General features: G+C 44.6%; 1 protein-coding gene across 3 annotated transcripts; it reads right to left on the bottom strand.

Annotated features, from left to right (window-relative positions):
• Positions 1-1,237: 1,237 nt before the first annotated feature.
• On the bottom strand, positions 1,238-19,437 carry LOC114693107 (Golgi apparatus membrane protein TVP23 homolog B). Of its 3 annotated transcripts, none has more exons than XM_037200674.1 (7): positions 19,332-19,437; positions 16,982-17,064; positions 15,094-15,238; positions 12,647-12,736; positions 11,544-11,675; positions 5,937-6,065; positions 1,238-2,354 (listed from the first exon to the last, which is right to left on the bottom strand). In XM_037200674.1, the coding sequence occupies exons 1-7, from the start codon at positions 19,428-19,430 to the stop codon at positions 2,328-2,330; spliced, it is 705 nt and encodes a 234-aa protein (XP_037056569.1). In that variant the 5' UTR covers positions 19,431-19,437; the 3' UTR covers positions 1,238-2,327. The 3 variants fall into 3 exon arrangements, with proteins under 3 accessions (XP_037056569.1, XP_028725165.1, XP_037056570.1); XM_028869332.2 differs by lacking the exon at positions 19,332-19,437 and adding an exon at positions 19,193-19,314; XM_037200675.1 differs by lacking the exon at positions 5,937-6,065.
• Between the last annotated feature and the right edge of the window lie 961 nt (positions 19,438-20,398).

Raw genomic sequence — 20,398 nt, 5'->3', positions numbered from 1 at the left:
ACAATAAGGGACAAAAGACAGGAGACTCAGTCACACCCAGCACTCACTTTCACCCCAACTTCATTAGCCACAATGACGTGACCTCACTAATTAAGGGGCCCGGGAAACAACACATGGAGAACTGGTGAGTACTGTGTCTCTACAAGTAACCTCCAGGGGATTATTTTACTTTGCTTACCCTTGGTTGTGAATTTTTAAGTTACATGGCACAGAATGGTCTGTCCTCCCTCTTGGGGTGGTGGGAAAAGCAAGTGAAAGAATTCATGCAAGAACATCACCAAGCACTTGAGAGTGCAAGGTTCAAATGACTGCAGGACGCACACTGTGGTGCAGTCAGTGTGACTTCACGCCTACACACACACACCCGTCCCTTTACTCACATGTGAGTCAAAGAACAGACACGAGGGCTGAGGGATACGGCGATGATTTCATTCCTCCTGCACCATCTACTCCATTCAGCGGGACCCACGCTGATGGGTAAGATACAGAGAAACACCACTTACCCGCAATCTCTCCCAGGCCATTTTTCACTGTGATGCAATTAAGTACAGCGGTTTGTTAAGCATGCTGTGTATGTGAGCCCAATACCCTCACTGGTTCACCACACTGGACTCTGGTGGATTCACCCTTTAGTTTGTCATTGGGGTCTCCTAAGGAGGAGGCAGACATCTGCTGCCATCAAAACATCACAGAACGATGAAAATGAGGAGAGAATGAAGGTGTTCACTTCACCCTTTGTCCTGTGTTCACTGGACATAACCTGGTCCCATGGCCACACCAAGTCTCACTGATGAAACTTAGGAATCGTTTGCCATGCTCCAGCTGGGAAGGGAGAAAATTAAAGAGGGGCAAGTGGTAGACGCGGCCATGTGCATCGTCCAAAAGTAAATCCATACTTGTTTAGAATTCCAGGCTCAACAACAGCATGTTACCCTAACAGATCCAGTCAGCCTCCCAATCCCCTGATCAAGTACAAATCTATCTTTAGTGACTGACTACCAGCTGCCTCATCAGGTGGCGCAACAGATGGAGGGAAGCCGAACGGCCAACAAGCACTCAATGAATGCATCCAAAGGAAGAAGCAGCCTTTGAAGTAAGTATTTCTTCCCCAAACAGCCTTGTCCTGCTTTAGAGTCTACAGACGCTCCTGTGGTATATCTTCTTAAGCACGTCAACAGCCGAAGGTCACTTTCCTCAAAGATGTCACAAATGCCATGATTAAACAGGACCACACATCTAATGCTTTGTAAACTGCAGTTTTATATAAATATAAAATTATGCACCTGCCAAGCTACAGTCTAGTAAAGACCCTTATTCAATAAACAAGACATTTTAAAAATGTCAACAATGGACAAATGTATTCACAACATAATCTAAAGATTCCAACAAAATTTATAGTAGCTACAAAAGAATTCAGCTGCCTACAATAGTTTACATTTGGTTTAGTCTATAGAATATTGCTTTGTCTTAGGAAATATTCTTAATACAAATGTGTGATTTACAATATCCCCATTATAATAAGAAAAAAATAGATTCATACAATGTTTCATAGGCATTTATTATGCCAAGTAGTTAAACAATTACTCCCATTATTACATAAGAATAATATTCTTATTAAAAGTAATATTTTATTAACCTATCAACCACTAAGAGATTTTAGATGGTTCCAGAGTGACTTATGGCCACAAAAGAAACACAGCAGCAGCAGCCCGGGTGTCCACCACACAGCTACAAATATCCACTTCCGTCAAATGGACCTTGAATAAATGACTTTTACTTATTACCAAGTAAAAACCAAATTTTAGAAATCAGTTAACACAACTATCCTAATTTGGCTTTTACTTGCTTGCATAAGTCTAAGATAAGGAATCTTACCATACAGAACAATTTAAAATTAGTAACTGTTTCTAACTCATACATAAACTAACATGTTCACCCTTGCACTGAATCAAAACTTACCTCTAAGAACAACGTACAGAAAAATTCTGCAAACACAAAGGCAAGACAGACTGCGGCCTCTTCCTACATTCTATGGATCAAAATGCAAAGATCCATCACGTGAACGACACACAATCTTAGGACATGTCGCTGTCACAGGTCTGTCTATACACACATACACCATCAGCAAACTCTGATTCTGCCTCCAGTTAACACCATACTTTCTAACCTCATATGGTTTAAGATGAAACCAGGCGTCCTTCTTTTAAATTAAGCTTTTAAGTGACGAAATTAACACAACCCCCCACTCTGTACACAGACTGAGTTCTGAACGTTAAGAATCTTGTCCATTGTCCCCAGAGTCCATGGCACACAGGCTCCATCTGTACTCATGAAGTCTGACCATCCCCAGCGTTCTGCAACAGAGGGAAAAAACTTCTTAATATCAACATTATTTCACTTCACATAACCATGGAACTCAAAGTACCAGACCTAGGAAAATACTGCATTTGTAGCAGTGCTAGTTTCTATATGACATGATTTTCAACACCTTCTTGTTATTATTTTCATGCTTAGAACTTGGACACAATGTAGAAGAAAACCATCATCCACTCAGATGTCCAGCTCATCGTATTAAGCAAAGTGTCACCAGATTTTATGAGATATAACATTAATATCATACCAGGCCCAAGGTTCAATAGCAAAGTCCCTCCCAACTTAAAACACTGAAAACCATAAGGGGAAAGACTAATACATTAAAACTAAAAGCCATCACAGACAGGTGTAGTGACACTGTCACTAATCCCAACTCTCAGGAGGTAGAAGCAGGTAGATCTCTATGAGTTCAAGGCTAGCTTGGTCTACATAGCAAGTTCCAGGCCAGCCAAGGGTACATAGTGAGACATTGTCTAAAAAAAAAAAAAGAAAGAAAGAAAATCCTACAATACTAAAAGCATATACAACAAATGGACCATAGCATGGAACCATGCAAAACTCCAACAGTGAAAAACATGTCCCTGTAAGATGGTTTGGCATGTAAAGGTGCTGGATGATCTCAATTTGATCCCCATGACCCACATGGGGGAAGGAGAGAACCAAAGTTGTCCTCTGACCTCCATATCATGCCCTTGCACACACATGCCCCACCACTATGTATTTGTGTATGTGTACACACACCAATAAACAAGTGTAATTTAGAAAGACTGGTTCTTTCTCCTACTTCTTATCTCCTGTAACGGGAAAGCATGAAGTAAAATGAAGAAAAGAGTGAATTCCTGGAACAGAGGCAGCCATCAGGCTCTCCACTCTTGAGCAAGTCACTTCACCTCTCAATTCAGTGACTCGGTGTGATTCTCAGACACCAATTTTAACGCAAACAATATTAGGTCCAGCCTATATTGTTTGCTCCCAGGGTCCGCAAAAGAGTCTATCAACCAGCTGAGGATTCTAATCTGAGGGATATTCAATGAATCTAAGCACCCTGAGTTCTTTAGTCCATTCACTTTATTCTTCTATGGCAATTCTATCTGCAGTTTCTTTCCTGTTCTCTTACTTAGCTCCTCTCAGTCCCTCCTGCTCTCGGTCCCTTCTACTGTTCTCTCATGTCTATCTAGTTCTTTCCATCTCCGTCCTCATCTTTGTTCTTCTCCATCAATTCTCCCAGTGCTCTCAGAGAACCAGTATGTATACCCACACAGTAATTCTTTGGCAAAGTAATGCGAGGCTTGAAGTTTTCAGGGTCTCAGAGAGAGGTGATGAGGACCCACTCATAAAGCAATTAATTGTCAACTTCCAATTACAACCCAAAAGGGGAGTGACTAAAGGGGAGTTCTCCAGTAGGGTCAACTAAAGGCTCAGATCAATTAGGGAATTTATGTGCTCAAACTATAATCTAGAAATGGCTAGGTAGAATGTTGGGGGTCAACAAGTCACAAGAAAGTCAACTGTCTTTGGCGCCACTTTTCCCACTCATCCCAGCTGCAGCTGCTTTCTGATAGGGAGGGGGACATATGTTAGGTGGCTAAGCGACCTATGTCAGAGCATGTAGTATTTGGTTAGTAAAAGCACTTTCACTCAGAGTAATTGCTGAGGAGAAAATCTAGGAATAGCACCTGGCTATTGGGTCAGTGGGAAGTAACTGCCTTAACTCAGTATCTAGCAAATGGCTAAAACTTCATCCCAGGAATGTGAGCAGTAAATCTCTTAAGTTAGGGTCTTGTGTAAATAACCCAGGGTGAAGGTAAGGGGTTGAGGATTTGATTATTAGTGGTTCTTTTCTCTATCTGTGAGTGAGATGAGCTAATGTTTATCTATGTGCAGTTTTGTCCTTGGAAAAAGGTATCTTATCTGAAATACTTTTGTCCAGAGAATGGCTCTGGCCAGATGTATGTTAATGAAAAATAAACACAGCTGGGGCAGTTGTCCAATTACCCCAAATGTATAGGGAAAGTTGTGCCCAAGACTGAGATGCAATCATGAGATTACATGTACACTAACATGGAGATGCACGGTAAATGGGGAGACTCATAGCTGTTATTGTACAAGAAGTTTACGACAAGAGACAGCCAGTTCATTCAAAAGGCAGTAATTCCATAACGCCTTGCATGATGGTTTCCTGTAGCAAAACCCTTAGTTCTGATAGGTTGACTTCTGAACACTAGTTGTCACTGCTGTATACTCTCATGGACTTTCGTTACCAGAGGCTCTCAATACAATTTGTCAGAAATGCAAAGCATGACACCATGCCCACATCTGCTGAATAGGAAGCCTCCCAGGAGAAACGCAATCATCCTGAGCTGTCTGCTGTGACGTGCTGGAGTTTGAGATCCACTGTCCTCTCTAACATTGCTACTAAGCTAAACCTCACTGAGGGGATTCACTGAGACCTGGCAGACTTTTCCAAGACATTTAACCAAACCTGTAACCATAACTACTTCATTATCCCACTGTAAACCTCGATTTCAACCATCATTTGGAGAGCTATAAGGGGGCTGAAAAGATGACTCAATGAGCCAGGGTTCGATTCCTAGCACCCACATGGTGGCTCACAACCATCCAATGCCCTCAGCTAGCTTCTGCAGGCACCAAGCACAAATGTGGTGCATAGACACACATGCAGGCAAAATACTCATACACATACAAATTAAAATAAAGACAATGCCAAAAATAAATAAATAAACCCCGTGTTCTGAGTGTGTGTGGGAGGGGAATCGAAGTATTTTAAAGCAACACTAATGATAAAGCCTCTTCAACTTGTTTGTGCTTATAAATCCTGAAGTCATGCAATGTACACTCTTCAAGAACTTTCATTTAAAGCAATTGTAATTAATGAAAAGTAATTGAACTTGAGATAATCTATGAGATATGAGTGATTGTCAATGATAGTTTATTTCTCTTAGTTTTAAAATAATTTTAAAAACAAATTATACATTTTTGAAATGTCTTAAAAGCCTCCAAAGAGCAAATAAGACATCCCTGTCATTATCTCATGCCTAAATAATCATGTAACTTACAGCGAGGTGGGCTGCATAGACAGCCCAGTGGTTAAAAGTACTAGCCGCTCTTCCAGAGGACATGGTGTTCAGTTCCCAGCACCCACATGGCAGCTCACACCCATCTCTAACACCAGCTTCAGGGGGGTCTGATCAACACCCTCTTCTGGCCTCTCTGGGGCACTGCACACATGTAGTATACAGACACAGAAGCAAAAAATCAAAAGTAATTTAAAAACAAGCACTTGTTAAGAAAGTACGGGAGGTGGTGGTGCACGCCTTTAATCCCAGCACTCGGGAGGCAGAGGCACGAGGATCTCTGTGAGTTCGGGGCCAGCCTGGGCTACCAAGTGAGTTCCAGGAAAGGCGCAAAGCTACACAGAGAAACCCTGTCTCGAAAAACCAAAAAAAAAAAAAAAAAGGAAAAGAAAATAGAAAAAGAAAGTAAACCCTCCAGGAGTCAGACAGTATTGTGTCAGTCAGAGATCATATCAAAAACATGCTTACTTGTCTTAGAAACTGCTTTCCAAGGTATGAGGTAGCCATGCTGGTTAAGTTCTTCTTACTGCCCACTTTACAGCGGATATAACCGTATAGGTTGGCACCTTGCAGCACCACACCCATGATCACCACAGCCTGGGAGAGGGGAAACAATCAAGTTACTAGCCCAAAACTGACTTTTCTCTGTGCCATTAAATGAGACCAGGTAGACTGTGGTGAGAAAAGGAAGAGCTGGAAGTCAGGGGTTGAACCAACGAGACTCCTTAGCCTGCAGAAGGGACCTCACCGACACTACTCTGTGGAAGGCACCAGATCATTCACCGAGCATCGTCCTTTTCATTCATGTTTGTTTTAGTTACTTTTCTGTTGCTGTGATAAAACACCATGACCAAGAAAACAAATAGAGTTTATTTCCGCTATGGTTCCAGAGGGTTAGAGTGCATAACGGCGGGGCAGGGGCTCGGGCAGGCATGGCAGCTGTAACATACACCGAATACTCACATCTTAAACCACAAAGCAGACAACAAGGCGGGAGGAGGGAGGCCTTTAAGTGCTCCGAGCCTGCCCAGCGACACACTTCCTCCAGCAAGCTCACAACTCGGAAGCCCTGGCAAATGGCAAACACCGACTGGACACTAAGCAGTCAAATGCCTGAAACTGTAGGGACACATCTCATTCCAACCACTACACTATCCACATCCACTGTCATATTCCGTCTCTCTCAAGTCGGGCCCACTGAGCAGATCAGGGGTGTCTACACAGCACACTGAGGAGCACCTGTTGCTGTGGGATGTTCTGTATGTCCTGTGGGAGCCCTTCTTGGGTTCTTTGTGGCGTTACCCAGCAGGTCCGTATAGAGGATGATTAGGACCATGGGCCTGAGTGCAGGTGTTTGAGATGGTCTGCACTTGGCTGTGCTGGGGGATGGTCTGTATGTCAAGTTGTTCTGATTGGTCAATAAATAAAACCTGATCGGCTGTGGCTAGGCAGGAAGGATAGGCGGGACTAACAGAGAGGAGAAATAAAAGGACAGGAAGGCAGAAGGACTGGCTGCAGCCGCCGCCATGACCAGAGACACTGCAGCTGCCGCCATGACCAGCAGCATGTGAAGACGCCGATAAGCCACCAGCCATGTGGCGAGGTATAGATTTGTAGAAATGCGTTACTTTAAGATATAAGAATAGTTAATAAGAAGCCTGCCACGGCCATACAGTTTGTAAGCAATATAAGTCTCTGTGTTTACTTGGTTGGGTCTGAGCGGCTGTGGGACTGGCGGGTGACAGAGATTTATCCTGACTGTGGGCAAGGCAGGAAAACTCAAGCTACAACCTGTCACTGGTTTATGGACAGGGGACAAGCTGCTCTCCCACGGCAGAAGGAACACAATGTGCAAAGCTGCTTGGCCCTGGGGACACCCCAGAAACCTAGAACTGAGAGAGGAGACTCGTGACCACTCTTTAAACATGATTACAAACGAATTAACTACCAAGAGGATGTCCTGCAACTAAATACCCTACAAAAATCAACAAACAACTGTGGAAACAACACGACCGTTTAGATCCCATGGGCCGTAAATCAAGGTCCGTTTCTCAATTCTACCACTTTCAGTCTCAAAGCAGCCACAGGCAGCACGCACACAAACAGGCCGAGCTGGGCGTCACCAGCCGTGCACAAGCACAGACTTGGGCTGGGCGGGCCTGAAATCGAGCGGGCCAGCCCTGCTCCACAATCCTACTCTCAACAAGCACGTGCAGGAAACACTTATCTCTGTGGAAACAAAACAGCTGGACAGGGCGCTGGTCTCCGAATCACACTCTCCTCAACCCGTGACAGGCTGAATGACTGCCTTCAAGGAAGACCGAAACGTTTAACTGAAGAGCTGGCTCAAACGCTCGCAAAAGGAGCAGAGGAAGGAGGGAGGCACCCAGAGGGAGGCGTGCCTCCAGCAACTTCCCAAGGTCACACTGGGATGCTCCTGGGCATTAAGCATGCATACCAGCATGCCATGGGGCAAGTCCACTTGCAGATGGAGCATGGATCCTGCTGAAGCATCAACTTCAAGTATTAAATATTAAATAAATGAAAGCACATTTTAAAACATATTAGTAAGCTGAGGGTGGGCAGTGAAGTCATAGCACAATCTCCCTCCCCCTGAGAACAAGTAGGATTTTTTTATTTATTTATTTATTTATTTTGGTTTTTCGAGACAGGGTTTCTCTGTGTAGCTTTACGCCTTTCCTGGAACTCACTTGGTAGCCCAGGCTGGCCCCGAACTCACAGAGATCCACCTGCCTCTGCCTCCCGAGTGCTGGGATTAAAGGCGTGTGACACCACCGCCTGGCAACAAGTAGGATTTTAAAATTATTATAATTCAGTCTCTGTGTGTATGTGTGTGTGTGTGTGTGTGTGTGTGTGTGTGTGTGTGTGTGTGTAGTGCATGTAAGTAATGTTCATGTGTCTGTGTGTATCTGTGTGTGTACACATGCATGTAAAGACTTATGTCAACACTGGGTAGTTTCTCACTCATTCTACACCTTATTCTAAACATAGTCTCTCACCGAATCCAGAATTTGCTAAGTTGTCTAGACTGGCTGGGCAGTAAGCCCCAGGGATCCTCCTGTCTCTGCCTCCCCAATACCGGGATTACAGGTGTGCACTGCTGCCCCAGCCTTTTATGAGGAAGCTCGAGGTCTGCCTCAGGTCCTCAGGCTTGAGCAGCAAGCACTTTCCCACCTGAGCAAATAAGCCAGCAAACACAGAGGAGAGCTGCTGGTCAGAGAAAGGGCCAGTCGAGTGCCACTCTGCAAGAAGTTCCAAGGGAAACAAACTAAAAACTGCCACCTCACAACTCACAGAGAAGCACAAGGCCAAAGACATGCATAGCTGTAAGGAAAGATGCAGAAATGCAAGACTGGACTGACTCCCCCGGAGCTGAGACCATGGCAAGACCAGAGGCTCAGACAAGTGTCCACAGCCAACCAGAAGACAGAAATGCCACTCCCTGGGAGAAGGCAAGACCCACATAAGCCAGTCAAGGCACTGGAGCCTGGCTGCGCTCCTCCTCACACCTGGGTGTGCAGACCACCAATCACAGCACTCCAACTCCGCCTGGTGGCAGTGACCGTGAGCCTCAGTAAATGCAGGGAAGGCATCAAGAACAATTCCTTATGGGACAGCAGCCCAGACAAGATGGTCTAACAAGAGCCGCCTGTGGGAGCGACAGTAACATGGACAGGGACAAAGGAAAGCCGCTCCACAAAACCACGGCAGAAGACAACAAAGAAGCACCCTGCCAAAGACAGGGCAGAAGTCACGCGGGAAGACCTGAAGCCGAGAGTCAAGGCCCATGCAGTGAGCTAAGAGCAGGAGATAGGCTGACAGTCAGGAGGCACCCACGTCTCTGCGGCCCTAGTCGGCTGAGCTGCCCTTTCCACCACTCCCGACATCGTCATGGAGCACCCCCAAGTCCACTTCTTAGTGCCTGTCAATCACTCCACTACAACAGAGCTCTCTCTGCAGGACAGTCACCTGGCTCGTCTAATTGTTCTGTTCAGCTCCCCAAGGAGCTGACAGACTGAGAACTCTTAAAACATTTGCTGATCAAATAAACAGAAAAAAATGGAAGAGTAGAACAAGCAGAAGACAGTGATGAAAACACATATAAATGACCCGAGCCGGGCGGTGGTGGCGCACGCCTGTAATCCCAGCACTTGGGAGGCAGAGGCAGGCGGATCTCTGTGAGTTCGAGGCCAGCCTGGGCTACAGAGTGAGTTCTAGGAAAGGCGCAAAGCTACACAGAGAAACCCTGTCTCGAAAAACCAAAAAAAAAAAAAAAAAAAAAAAAAATGACCCGAGACACAGACAAGTGGTATCTCAGAATTAGACGATCTCAAAAACAGAATAATAAATTTAAATTTAAAGGTTTAACAAAAGCCAATTTTTCCTGTTAAAGCAAAACATAATCTTGCCCAGTGAATGGGCACAGGGTACCAGAAAGGCTGATAGACAATCAATGCAGATACATCCTGCCTACATGCTTTAACATTGGGGGAGACGGAGAAGAGGAGGAGGGAAGGAGGAGAGAGAGAGAGAAAGAGAGAGACCATCAAAGAAAAAAAATGACTCATTATTCACATGGAGGTTAGGTTTTTTTGTTTTTGTTTTTTTCTTGAAGACTCATTAGCTTAAAACAAGCTGGAGTAACATAATCAAGTCATCCTTCAAGAGAAGTCAGAGACATATTCTTTGGCGTAAAAAGTTAAAGGAGAATAAACCCACAAGTTATTTTTTAAAATTTCACCCCACAGTATAATGCAGCCAACCAAGCAACACAAAAAGCTGCAATAAAATGATGTGTGAATCGATGCATGAAAAACAGTCAGGAAAGCGCTCGCCAAGCACACATAAGGAGCTGAGTTCAAACCCCATGCGGTGGCACACACCTGCAGTCCAGTGCTGAGAGCTGAGCCTGGCAGAGCCTAGGGCTCACTGGCCTGCCAGGCCTACTCAGTGAGCTCCAAGCTGCAACCCCAGGTGAAAAACAAAACGGCCACCTGAGGTTGTGCCCTATCTTCCACACGCACGTGTACACACACCCATGTGCTACCCTCACACAAACACATGCATACCCACAAGCAGATCAAGACCAAAGAATCAGAAAGTATTTCCAAGGGTAATTATTATCAATCCTATCAAACAAAATAACATAAGAACAAACAAAAACGGAAAAAATACAGGGACACAGGAATGTTTCTTTTCATCCACATCAAGTCTTTAAGTCAGTAAAGACATCTAAGTATAGCATTCAGAGTAATAAAGAAAAGTACTACACCTAAATTAAGACAACCAACCAAGATCAACAAATGAGATCCATAATGGCTGTCTCCTCTGCCACAGCAGCAAATCCATACACACTGAATGCATCTCCTAATTTGTGAAAGGAGATTATGATACAAATATATGAAGATGACTACTCTTTAAAAACAAACAGCACTCCACATCCTAACAGGAAAGTATTAGTGTGCACACAAAACCAAGTTTTCACAGCAAAACAGGGGCAGGAGATAGAAAGCCTGAGAAACTGGGATCTAATTAAGGTCACCATACATGAAGCCAGTGTGCATCACGTGCAATAAACTCAACTGTTACAGCGACAAGACTCTCATCTTTCAAACACAGCAGCAACTATATTTCTGCTTCATATGCTCTTCCACAACCTCCTGCTTCCCAGAAAAGAGACCCCAACTTCCATTCCCTTGAGCATGGTGAGGGACAGCGACAGGGACAGTGAGTTCAACCAGTGATTCAGCCATGAGCCAATCACTGTGAGGCCAACACACAGTCGACAGTTGTTCTAAGCTCCTGCGGTCTGGGGTGATTTACTAGCCCAGCAATGAGTAAGCAGAAGAGATTACCAACCACAGTTTCCTTAAAAGACCGCAACAACCACTGATACCACAGAAACTGGCAAATGGCTGTGCCCAGGTACTCAAGGGAAAACAGAGTTGGGGACTGGAACTCAGAAACACAAGATGAGGCGGCCCAGTCAGGACAGGTCTGATGCACAGGTCAGATGCTGAACAACGGCAGTCACCCTCGGACTTGGATACTCACCAGCCACTTCACTCTGAAGGAGAAGAGCGCGCTGAAGGCAAAGATCACCCACAGGATTGGACAGGCAATGAGGCCTAACCAGAAGATTCTTGACTCAGCCTCAGAAACAGTTTTGTTGTCTTCAGGAGTTGACTACAGAAACAAACAGTACAAAAGTCAATTCAATGACTAGTATCACATTTACTAATAAAAGGTTCCTTTTAAACAGGAAACACATTGTGCTCTAATTCAAAGATTAATAGAGACGATCCACATCCCAAGTTGGAACCCAAACCACAAACTAGGGGCTCCACGCCGCCCCCCCTCAACCTTAATGAATGGATTCTTGTACTTTGCTGCATGTTTGCGGCAGAACAGGAAGACAAGACCTGTTTATTCACGAGAAAGCTTTGCATGAACCTTTCTAGGTAAGAGTTAAGGAAATCAAAGAGTCATCTAGGAGATTTCATGCCTCAGCAAAAGCCAGGAATTAACGACGGTGATGAGTTGTTTCCATGGCAGATTTGATGTCAGAACACAAGCTCACTGAGCACAGTGCTGCTTTCTGAGAAGTATTACTCAGAAAGGCTCTTCCAAGCAGAGGGCAAGCAATTTAACTGGTAGTGTTGACAAGATTTTTATCCTCTGTCTTCCAAAAAATTTCCACAAGGAAATGGAATGTTCACTATTAGGAAGAAGGGTGATCCAAAACAAACAGGCTCTCCACGGTTCCTGAGGCCACCCGCTTAAAGAATAGACCGATCATTCTGACCCTGTACCCAGCTGCAATCTTCCCAACAAATAGGAAATGACAATGGGAACAAAGACAGACAAAGATATGGAAGTGTCTGCTGAACACAGAAGGATCCAAGATGACGGCCAGCAAGGCGACAAAGCCGGAGATCGCCCGGAAGGCTCGATCAGCAGGCAGACCGGCAGCTTAGCTTGCCCTGCTCCTAGGATTCTGGCCTGTGGATGCCTGCTGCCGGCCAGAAGCAGCGGAAGCATGTGCTTTGGAGGCTGTCTGACTTAGGTCTAACAAGGCAGGAGACCTGCAGTAGTGCTGTCAACCTTGACTCCTCCTTCAGTACTCAAAAGAACCTGCACAGTCTTTAGCAGTTTACCTTTCGGGACTCAAACACCCAGTGGCTCTTCCCATCCTCATCAATATGATTCCACCAGCGTAGGCCAACCATTAGTCTACCAGTGACATTCTGGGAAAGATTAACATGAATTAACACACATTTTTAAGCATTACTTAAAGCATTATAAATCCCATCTTAGTGTACTATTTCACAAAATTCTTCAGCTTTCCCCTAGGACAGCCAGTTAACCCCTGTGTACCAGTCCTAGCTAAAGACTAAACAAAGTGGCCATGCCAAGGCCAGGATGCACGGCACTTACAGGATAAGCACCAGGCACACCCAGAAGCCCTATTCTTTCTTCTCCCCGAGATGGAGCACCTATCCTTCCTCTCAATCTCTAACTGCTTCCTAGGTCTTCCCTTCCTTCTTCCTATTTTTAATATTTAAGATGGGGTCAGTCTTAGTTAGGGTTACTATTGTTGTGATGAAACACCATGACCAAAGCAACCTGAGGAGGAAGGGGTTTTATTCAGCTTACACTTCCACATCACAGTTCATTATCTAAGGAAGTCAGGGCAGGAACCTGGAGGCAGGAGCTGATGCAGATGGGTACTGCTTACTGGCTTGCTCCTCATGACTGGCTCAGCCTGCTTTCTTAGAGAACCCAGGACCACTAGACCAGGGAAGGCATCACACATAATGGGCTGGGCCCTCACTGATAAACTACTAATTAAGAAAATGCCCATAGGCTTGCCTACAGACCAATATTTTAGAAGTATTTTCCCAACTGAGGCTCCCTCCTCTCTGATGACTCTATCTTGTGTCAAGTTGACATAAAACTAGCCAGTACAGGGTATCATATCATAGCTCTCGCTGACTTAGAACTTACTATGTAGATCAGTCTGGCCTTGAGTTTGTGATCCTTCTGCTCCTGCCTCCCAAGTGCTAAGATTACAGGTATGTAATACCATACCTGTCCCAGGCCCCTATTGCTTCTAATCTTACACTGCCAAGTTTCTTTGTTGTAGACTATTGTTTTAACTATGTAAAGGTGTGTTGCATTTGTTTAACCATGTAAAGATGTATTACATTGTTTATGCTGCATTTGTTTAATGATGTAAAGATGTGTAGTCTTGCCTGCCTAAGGCACCTGACTGGTCTAATAAAAAGCTGACTGGCCAAAAGCTAGACAGTAGAGGGATAGGTGAGGCTGGTGGGCAGAGAGAATAAGTAGGAGGAGAGAGAACGAGGGAGAAAGAGAGAAAGACACCACCAGCCAGACACAGAGTAAGCAGGGAGGTAGGACATACAGAAGGAAAGAAAAGTGAAAGGCCCTGAGGCAAAACGTAGATGAATAGAAAAGGGCTAATATAAGTTTAAAAAGCTAGCCAGAAACAAGCCTAAGCTAAGGCTGAGCATTTATAACTAATAATAAGTCTCCATGTCATGATTTGGGAGCATGCTACATTTCTTTGTGTTTAAATTGGTCTGATGCTATCTCTGCTACTTTTATTTTATCTAATGTCACTGTTTCAGTTTCACCTTTTCAGTCAAAATTTATTTGTTTTTGACCCAATCTCAGAATTTAACCAATATTTATTTCCTTAAAAGTAGAATATTGCCGGGCGGTGGTGGCGCACGCCTTTAATCCCAGCACTCGGGAGGCAGAGCCAGGCGGATCTCTGTGAGTTCGAGGCCAGCCTGGGCTACCAAGTGAGTCCCAGGAAAGGCGCAAAGCTACACAGAGAAACCCTGTCTCGAAAAATCAAAAAAAAAAAAAAAAAAAAAAAAAAAAAAAAAAAAAAAAAAAAAAAAAAAGTAGAATATTTACTGTTAAAACAAATGTGCCCTTACTTCCAATCCCACCTGGAAGCATCAAAAATGCTTCAGACATTGAAAAATGTCCACAACTAATAAACACAAACAAACAAAAAAACCAACTTTTTGGGTGAGGATGGTGCACACCTTTAATCCAGAGCTTGGGAGGCAGAGGCAGGTAGATCTCTGAGTTCAGACCAGACTGGTCTACAGAGTGAGTTCCAGGACAGCCAGAGCTCAGAGGAAAACAAAACAAAACAAACAAAAAATACCAGAAAAATAAACTTGCCCCTGGTTGAGAAAGATTGATCCCAAATACCCTGTGGTTTTTGCAAAAAAAAAAAAAAAAAAAAAAAAGACACTTCCTAGACATTTGTAAACAAACTATATTGGAACTTTACATAGAAATTATACCCAGACTATTCATAAATGACACTGGGATAAAATATGTAGATTCTATGGCTTCCAGTGATATTTTGTAGCTTGGCATATGGCACCACTACTGAGCAGTGTTCATGTGATCAAATACACCTGCACTTTAACACAAGGCAGGCCTAAAGTAACAGATAAATTAACACCATTCCAAAATGCTGTCCTGTTTCTTTCAATTTATTCATTACTTGAATTCATATTAAATACAATTTTAAGATTACAACAATAGAGCCTACCTTCACTGCCCAAAAGTCACATGACAGCAACAAGATAATCGTCACCATACAGGCAATGAAGCTGGTGCTGAGCAGCTCACAGAGGAGGTAGACAACAACCGCGCTGACTCGGAAGAACAGATGGAAGAAGGACGCCACGGGGTGTCTGAAAATCAAGACACCGTAGACAGCATCACATTTTACCGCGAGAGCCAGCAGACCCATAACCATGAAACAAGGGGTGTCCGGGAAGGAGAAAGCAAACAGCTTACCTCTGTCTTAAGTTCCCACCATTTAGCTAGGTTCTATTGTCACAAGAAAATATATTACATGGCTGACTCTGATACTTCATTGAGCATAAACTTTCAAAGCACCTAACCAGAGTCATACCAGCTTAGATTATCTAATCATGTCACAAGAGCCCCAGACTGAGAAATCGCTTCTAGCATTAAGTCAAAGTCACCATAGGGAGTTCTGTCCCTTCCTTTCCTCCTCCTCCTCCTTCCTTTTTTTCCTCCTCCTTTTTTTAAGATAGGGTCTCACTAGGTAGCTTAGGCTGCTCTCAAATTCATAATCTTCCAGTCCTCACCTCTGAGATTACATGCATGCATTATCATATATGTATGTATGCTTTTTGTAAAACAGCTTTATTGACATATGATTCAAATATCACATAACTTTTCTACAAATTAACATTTTTTAATATAATGACCATCACCATAATCAATTTTACAACATTTTATTACTTCAAAAAGTAAGTCTATAGCCATTGGCAATCATCCCTCTTTTGTTCCCAACCCTTCCAGCCCCAAGCAACCAATCATCTTTCTGTCTCTGTAGATTTACTCGTTATGGGCATTCTGTGTAAATAAAATCACATAATACTTCGTCTCCTGTGAACAGTACCTTTCACTTAGCACAGTGTTTTCAAGGTTCAAGTAGAATTTTACTTTATTAAGTGAGTTTCTTTAGAAAATATATTTAGAAGTACATTTAATTTTATTACTTATATAAGATATAATTCTGAAATTTACAAAAGAAATCAAAATGTATCTACAGAAATTATAGTTTCCTTAGTTTTTGTGATTTTTTGTCTTTTTTTTTAACTGAGAACTGAACCCAGGGCTTTAAGTTCTACCATTGAGCTAAACCACACCCCTATAGAAATGGTGCATTCTCATAAAGCAGCAGTCAAAACAGACTTTAAAACATCAGTGTCCAAATAACTCATTTTTCAAGTTTGCTAATTTGAAAGCTCAGTGTGAACAAAATTCTACATACCAACTACTCCTAACGAAGTCTCAAGTTACCTCTGTCTCTGTCTCAACATTTAAGTCACAGGCACACCTAACCTACTCTGCCTTGGATACCCCCATGGGCTCCTTTTGAAGACCAACTCCCGAGATGGCATACTGGTGTGGGAGGTGCTGGAAACCTTAGGAAGTGGCCTATCTAGATGGAGTGGGTCACTTAGGGCAGGTTACGGTTCTGTTTCTAGTCTGCCATGAGGTGAGCTTTTCTCCACTACTCCCTTGTGTCAAAATGTCCTGCATCACCATGGGCCCAGAAGCAGAGCCAGACAAAAACAGTGCCCATACATTGAAACCTCCCAATACACTTAACATAAAGGGTTTTTTTTTTCCTCTTCCGTTTTGTCAGATGTTTTCTCATATCCAAAAGTGGGACACAGAGCTGGGTGTGGTAGCACACACCTTTAATCCCCACACTAGGAAGGAAGAGGCAGGCATATCTCTGAGCCCAGGTAAGCACAGCCAAGACTACATGGTGAGTCTATGTCAAAACAAACAAACAAACAAACAAACAAAAAAGTCAACCCAAATCCCATCAGCTGACACCAACAGTGGACAGAACAGATAGACAGAAACACAACTATAATTCAACCTTGTACCTGATTTTGGATTTCCTTGGTCTATTGGTTGTCTCCTCTTCTGCATCAAACAGTGAGACATCTTCAGTGTCGTCATTACTGTCCTGTTAGGAAATTAAATATCTATGATAAAAATAAAATTCAGTGCTTATGTGCCTACTACATACAAACCCACACAATCCTCAAAATGGAAGGTGAAATCATGAGTTACAATTACCAGGGATTCACAGCTTAGGAAAAGAGGCACCTGCAGATCCTCCCCCGAAACTCCAATCATCTGAAAACAATCAGCTCTCCATGACAATCTAATGATCAGCTAACATCAGCCTGAGCCCTGACAGAACACTAAGGAGCAGATGAAGCTCCTAAAAGCTGATGTCTATCATAAGCTACTCTCTCAAGTCACCGAGAAAACGGAAGTTATTGGGGGAGAAACTCAGAAAACCACGTGACTGCAGCCTGTTTCCTTGACTCCTCGCAATGCTTTCTCTTCTTATCTGAGGCTAAACTATCCTGCCTCTAGGACTTGTTCCATTATTTTCTAACTATTCTTTCTTTCAATTCAGTCTTTCTAATCAATATATAAAATCCTTCACACCAGAGTGATGATCCTGGAAGATGAATAAAGCGCACCTCAACAACTGAAGAATGCTGCTCAAAAGATGAAAACTAACGACCACTGGGTTCTTCTGTGAACTCCTGAGACACAGAACAGCGGGGAAGTGGGGAGAACTACCAACCAGAACTGATGAGATAGAATTAAAATACAAGTATGCACAAAAGTTTCAGGAACAATGAATGGGGAGACACCAGAGGTGTCATGTGGGGAGTCTTCACTTTTTTCAGATAATAGAAATTACAAGTGTGGCCCGTGGTGCCTGTAATCCCAGCACTTGGAAGGCTGAATCAAGATGATTATCATCAATTGGAGAGGGTGAAGGAAAAAAAAAAAAAAGTGAAGCCAGTGGATTGGCTGCAACTCAATAATGGAGCACCACAGAATCCACAAAAGAGCGTGCGGGTGACCATGAGCGAAGATGCAGACAGGAAGGGGGGTCGTATGAAAATCCCTTTGGTGGGCTGCATCTCAGTGAAACAGGCAGCAAGACTACCAGACCAAAAAAAAAAAAAGACAAGGGAATAAACGTTTAAAGTTGCAGAAAAGTTTTAATGCAAAGGTTGCCTGGGGAAGGGAAGGCAGAGACTACCCAAATGTCAAATGCCTAGCAGGTGGAAGAGCTGATCCAAGGTTCATGGTCACAGACTTACAAGTACATGGTTGTCTTTCCCCAGCTCCCTTCAATCTGGGGGCACCTTCAGAGAGCTGAGTTGAAACTACCAACAGGTTTTCTCCACTCCACATTTCCCCACAGCAGACTTTTCTGATCACAAATTCTAGTTGTCTCATCCTCAGACACTTGGTATGTCACTACCATGTCTTTGCTATTATGTTCCAGAAATATGTTGTTCCCCAACCTAACCTCTCCCCTTCCCACGCCCGTTGTGGACCCCAACACCACAACCCCAACCTCACAATGAGGGGCAAGAAACCTGTCTATGTTATTCACTCCTGTTCTGGACCTGGAGCATTTGCCTGAGCCATGGTAATCCCGCAGGAAATTACTTGTAAAAACAAAAAGAGAAATACATAATCTAAATGGGAGTTCACAGTAAATTTTTAAAAGGAAGGAAATACTCTATTACGTTTACTAATGTCTAGCCGAAAGCCAACTGGCTACAGCGATCCCTCCGGGCACAGACGTGATAGCCATCGTGACTATCAGTGTAACAGCGTGCTGACATCTACTCGAAACCAAGGCTCTGGTACTCTCCTCTCCCTACAGGACCGCCCTGCACTTGAGTGTCCAGGCAAGAGAGCTGACGACGCCTGCAGGCCGCTCCCCTCATCCGGGTGGGCTGCGGAGAGCAGGGTTACCCTGACATCACACACCGAGAGCTTCCTGCAGCCAGGGCTCCCCGCCCGCTGGTGACCCACAGCATCCCCAGCTCTGCGCCTCCTGGGTGCCCGGTCCACCCGACCCCCGGAGCGCACAGAACCCTCCAGCGACCCCTGGCCCGGGCCCCTGCACTTCTGCCCACCCAGCTGGCCCTTCCTCCAGCTCAGGCAGTGGGCAGACACACGGACACAACAGCTTCGGGGACTGGGCGAGACCCCCCGGCCCCAATTCAAGCGATCGCACCCGCTCCCGGAACCCGGCCGCCCTCCCTCACCTGCGACAACATGACGGCCTCGCGCCAAATCCTCCCCCCCGCCCAACCCCACTTCCGGGAGCCACGTCAACACAGCTGCTCCCCGGTCGGGTGTGAAACTGACTCGGGTTGGGCGCCACAGGCCAAGAAGCCAACCTACAGGGCCAACCGGAAGCCACTTGCCGGCAACACTTCCTTTACGGTGAGGCTCGTGGGAGGGAGCAACTCCCTGGACCGGAAGAGCGGTAGGCGGGTCCATGCCACAGGGCAGGGCCACGTACTGGGAGGGGCGGGGAAAGCGGGGTCCAAGTGCGGACGTGCGCAGTAGGAGGCGGGGCGGGGCGTGTGGGCGGGGCCATGCCGCAGAGGCTCTGTCCGGAGCCAGGCAGAGGTGGGCGGGGCAAGCGTGGCCAGGGCAAGGGCTGCACCTCTAAGAAGCAAAACGCCTAGGCTTGAGTTGTCTAACTTGAGTAGGTTCTGAAGGGAGGCTTCGTGAGTTAAAAGGAAAAATGGTTTTTGCCACTTGTAAAGTACGAACTGTGAGTCAGCACCAGCGTGGATGCTCTGAAAAAGGCGGGGCTTTATTCTACCTCTTAAATTTGGAAATATGTTTCTGTATATATAATCTTACTTTTGCGTTTTACATTTTAGGAATACTTAAGAAATAAATGTGTCCCTGGGAAGGAGTTTAAAAAAAAGGGGGGGGGGGTAAGTAAAAGGCCAGAGGACTAACTAAGCAGTGAGTGTAGTGCTGTAAAGGCAGAGGCTGGTCCCGTGCGCCCTAGGACTCAGGCACTTGGGTTTCCGCGTCTGCCCCTACGTGTCGATTATATAACCAATCTCTGTGTACATCTTTCCTCGGTTGTAAAATGGGAAGGATAGTGATGGCTTTCCAGAGCAGTTAATAAAGTGGCAGGCGTTGTTTTTATTACTGTTTTAAGTCACCTGGTGATAGTGTGATCCTGCCTAGATCTAAAATTCAGAGAATTTAAAGCCGTCTTTGAAACTTAGATATATTAAGATAGAAGTCTTCTGTTTGCTCGACTTATGTCAGACTTGGAAGATTGATGCAGTGTCCATCCCCACCTTTTCTGAACTGAAGGAACTGTATTCACTGAAACCCAGATTTTACCTGGCTCTTTGCCAGCACCATTTCAAACCTACTGTCAGAATAGTGAAGAAACAGAGACATAATTCCCCAAGCAGAGAAAGCTTGCTGGACAGACG

Source organism: Peromyscus leucopus, chromosome 8b (assembly GCF_004664715.2).
Source record: "Peromyscus leucopus breed LL Stock chromosome 8b, UCI_PerLeu_2.1, whole genome shotgun sequence".
Classification (NCBI taxonomy): domain Eukaryota; kingdom Metazoa; phylum Chordata; class Mammalia; order Rodentia; family Cricetidae; genus Peromyscus; species Peromyscus leucopus.
The sequence above is the reverse complement of the archived record's forward strand: the minus strand, read 5'-3'. Positions and strand labels throughout refer to the sequence as shown.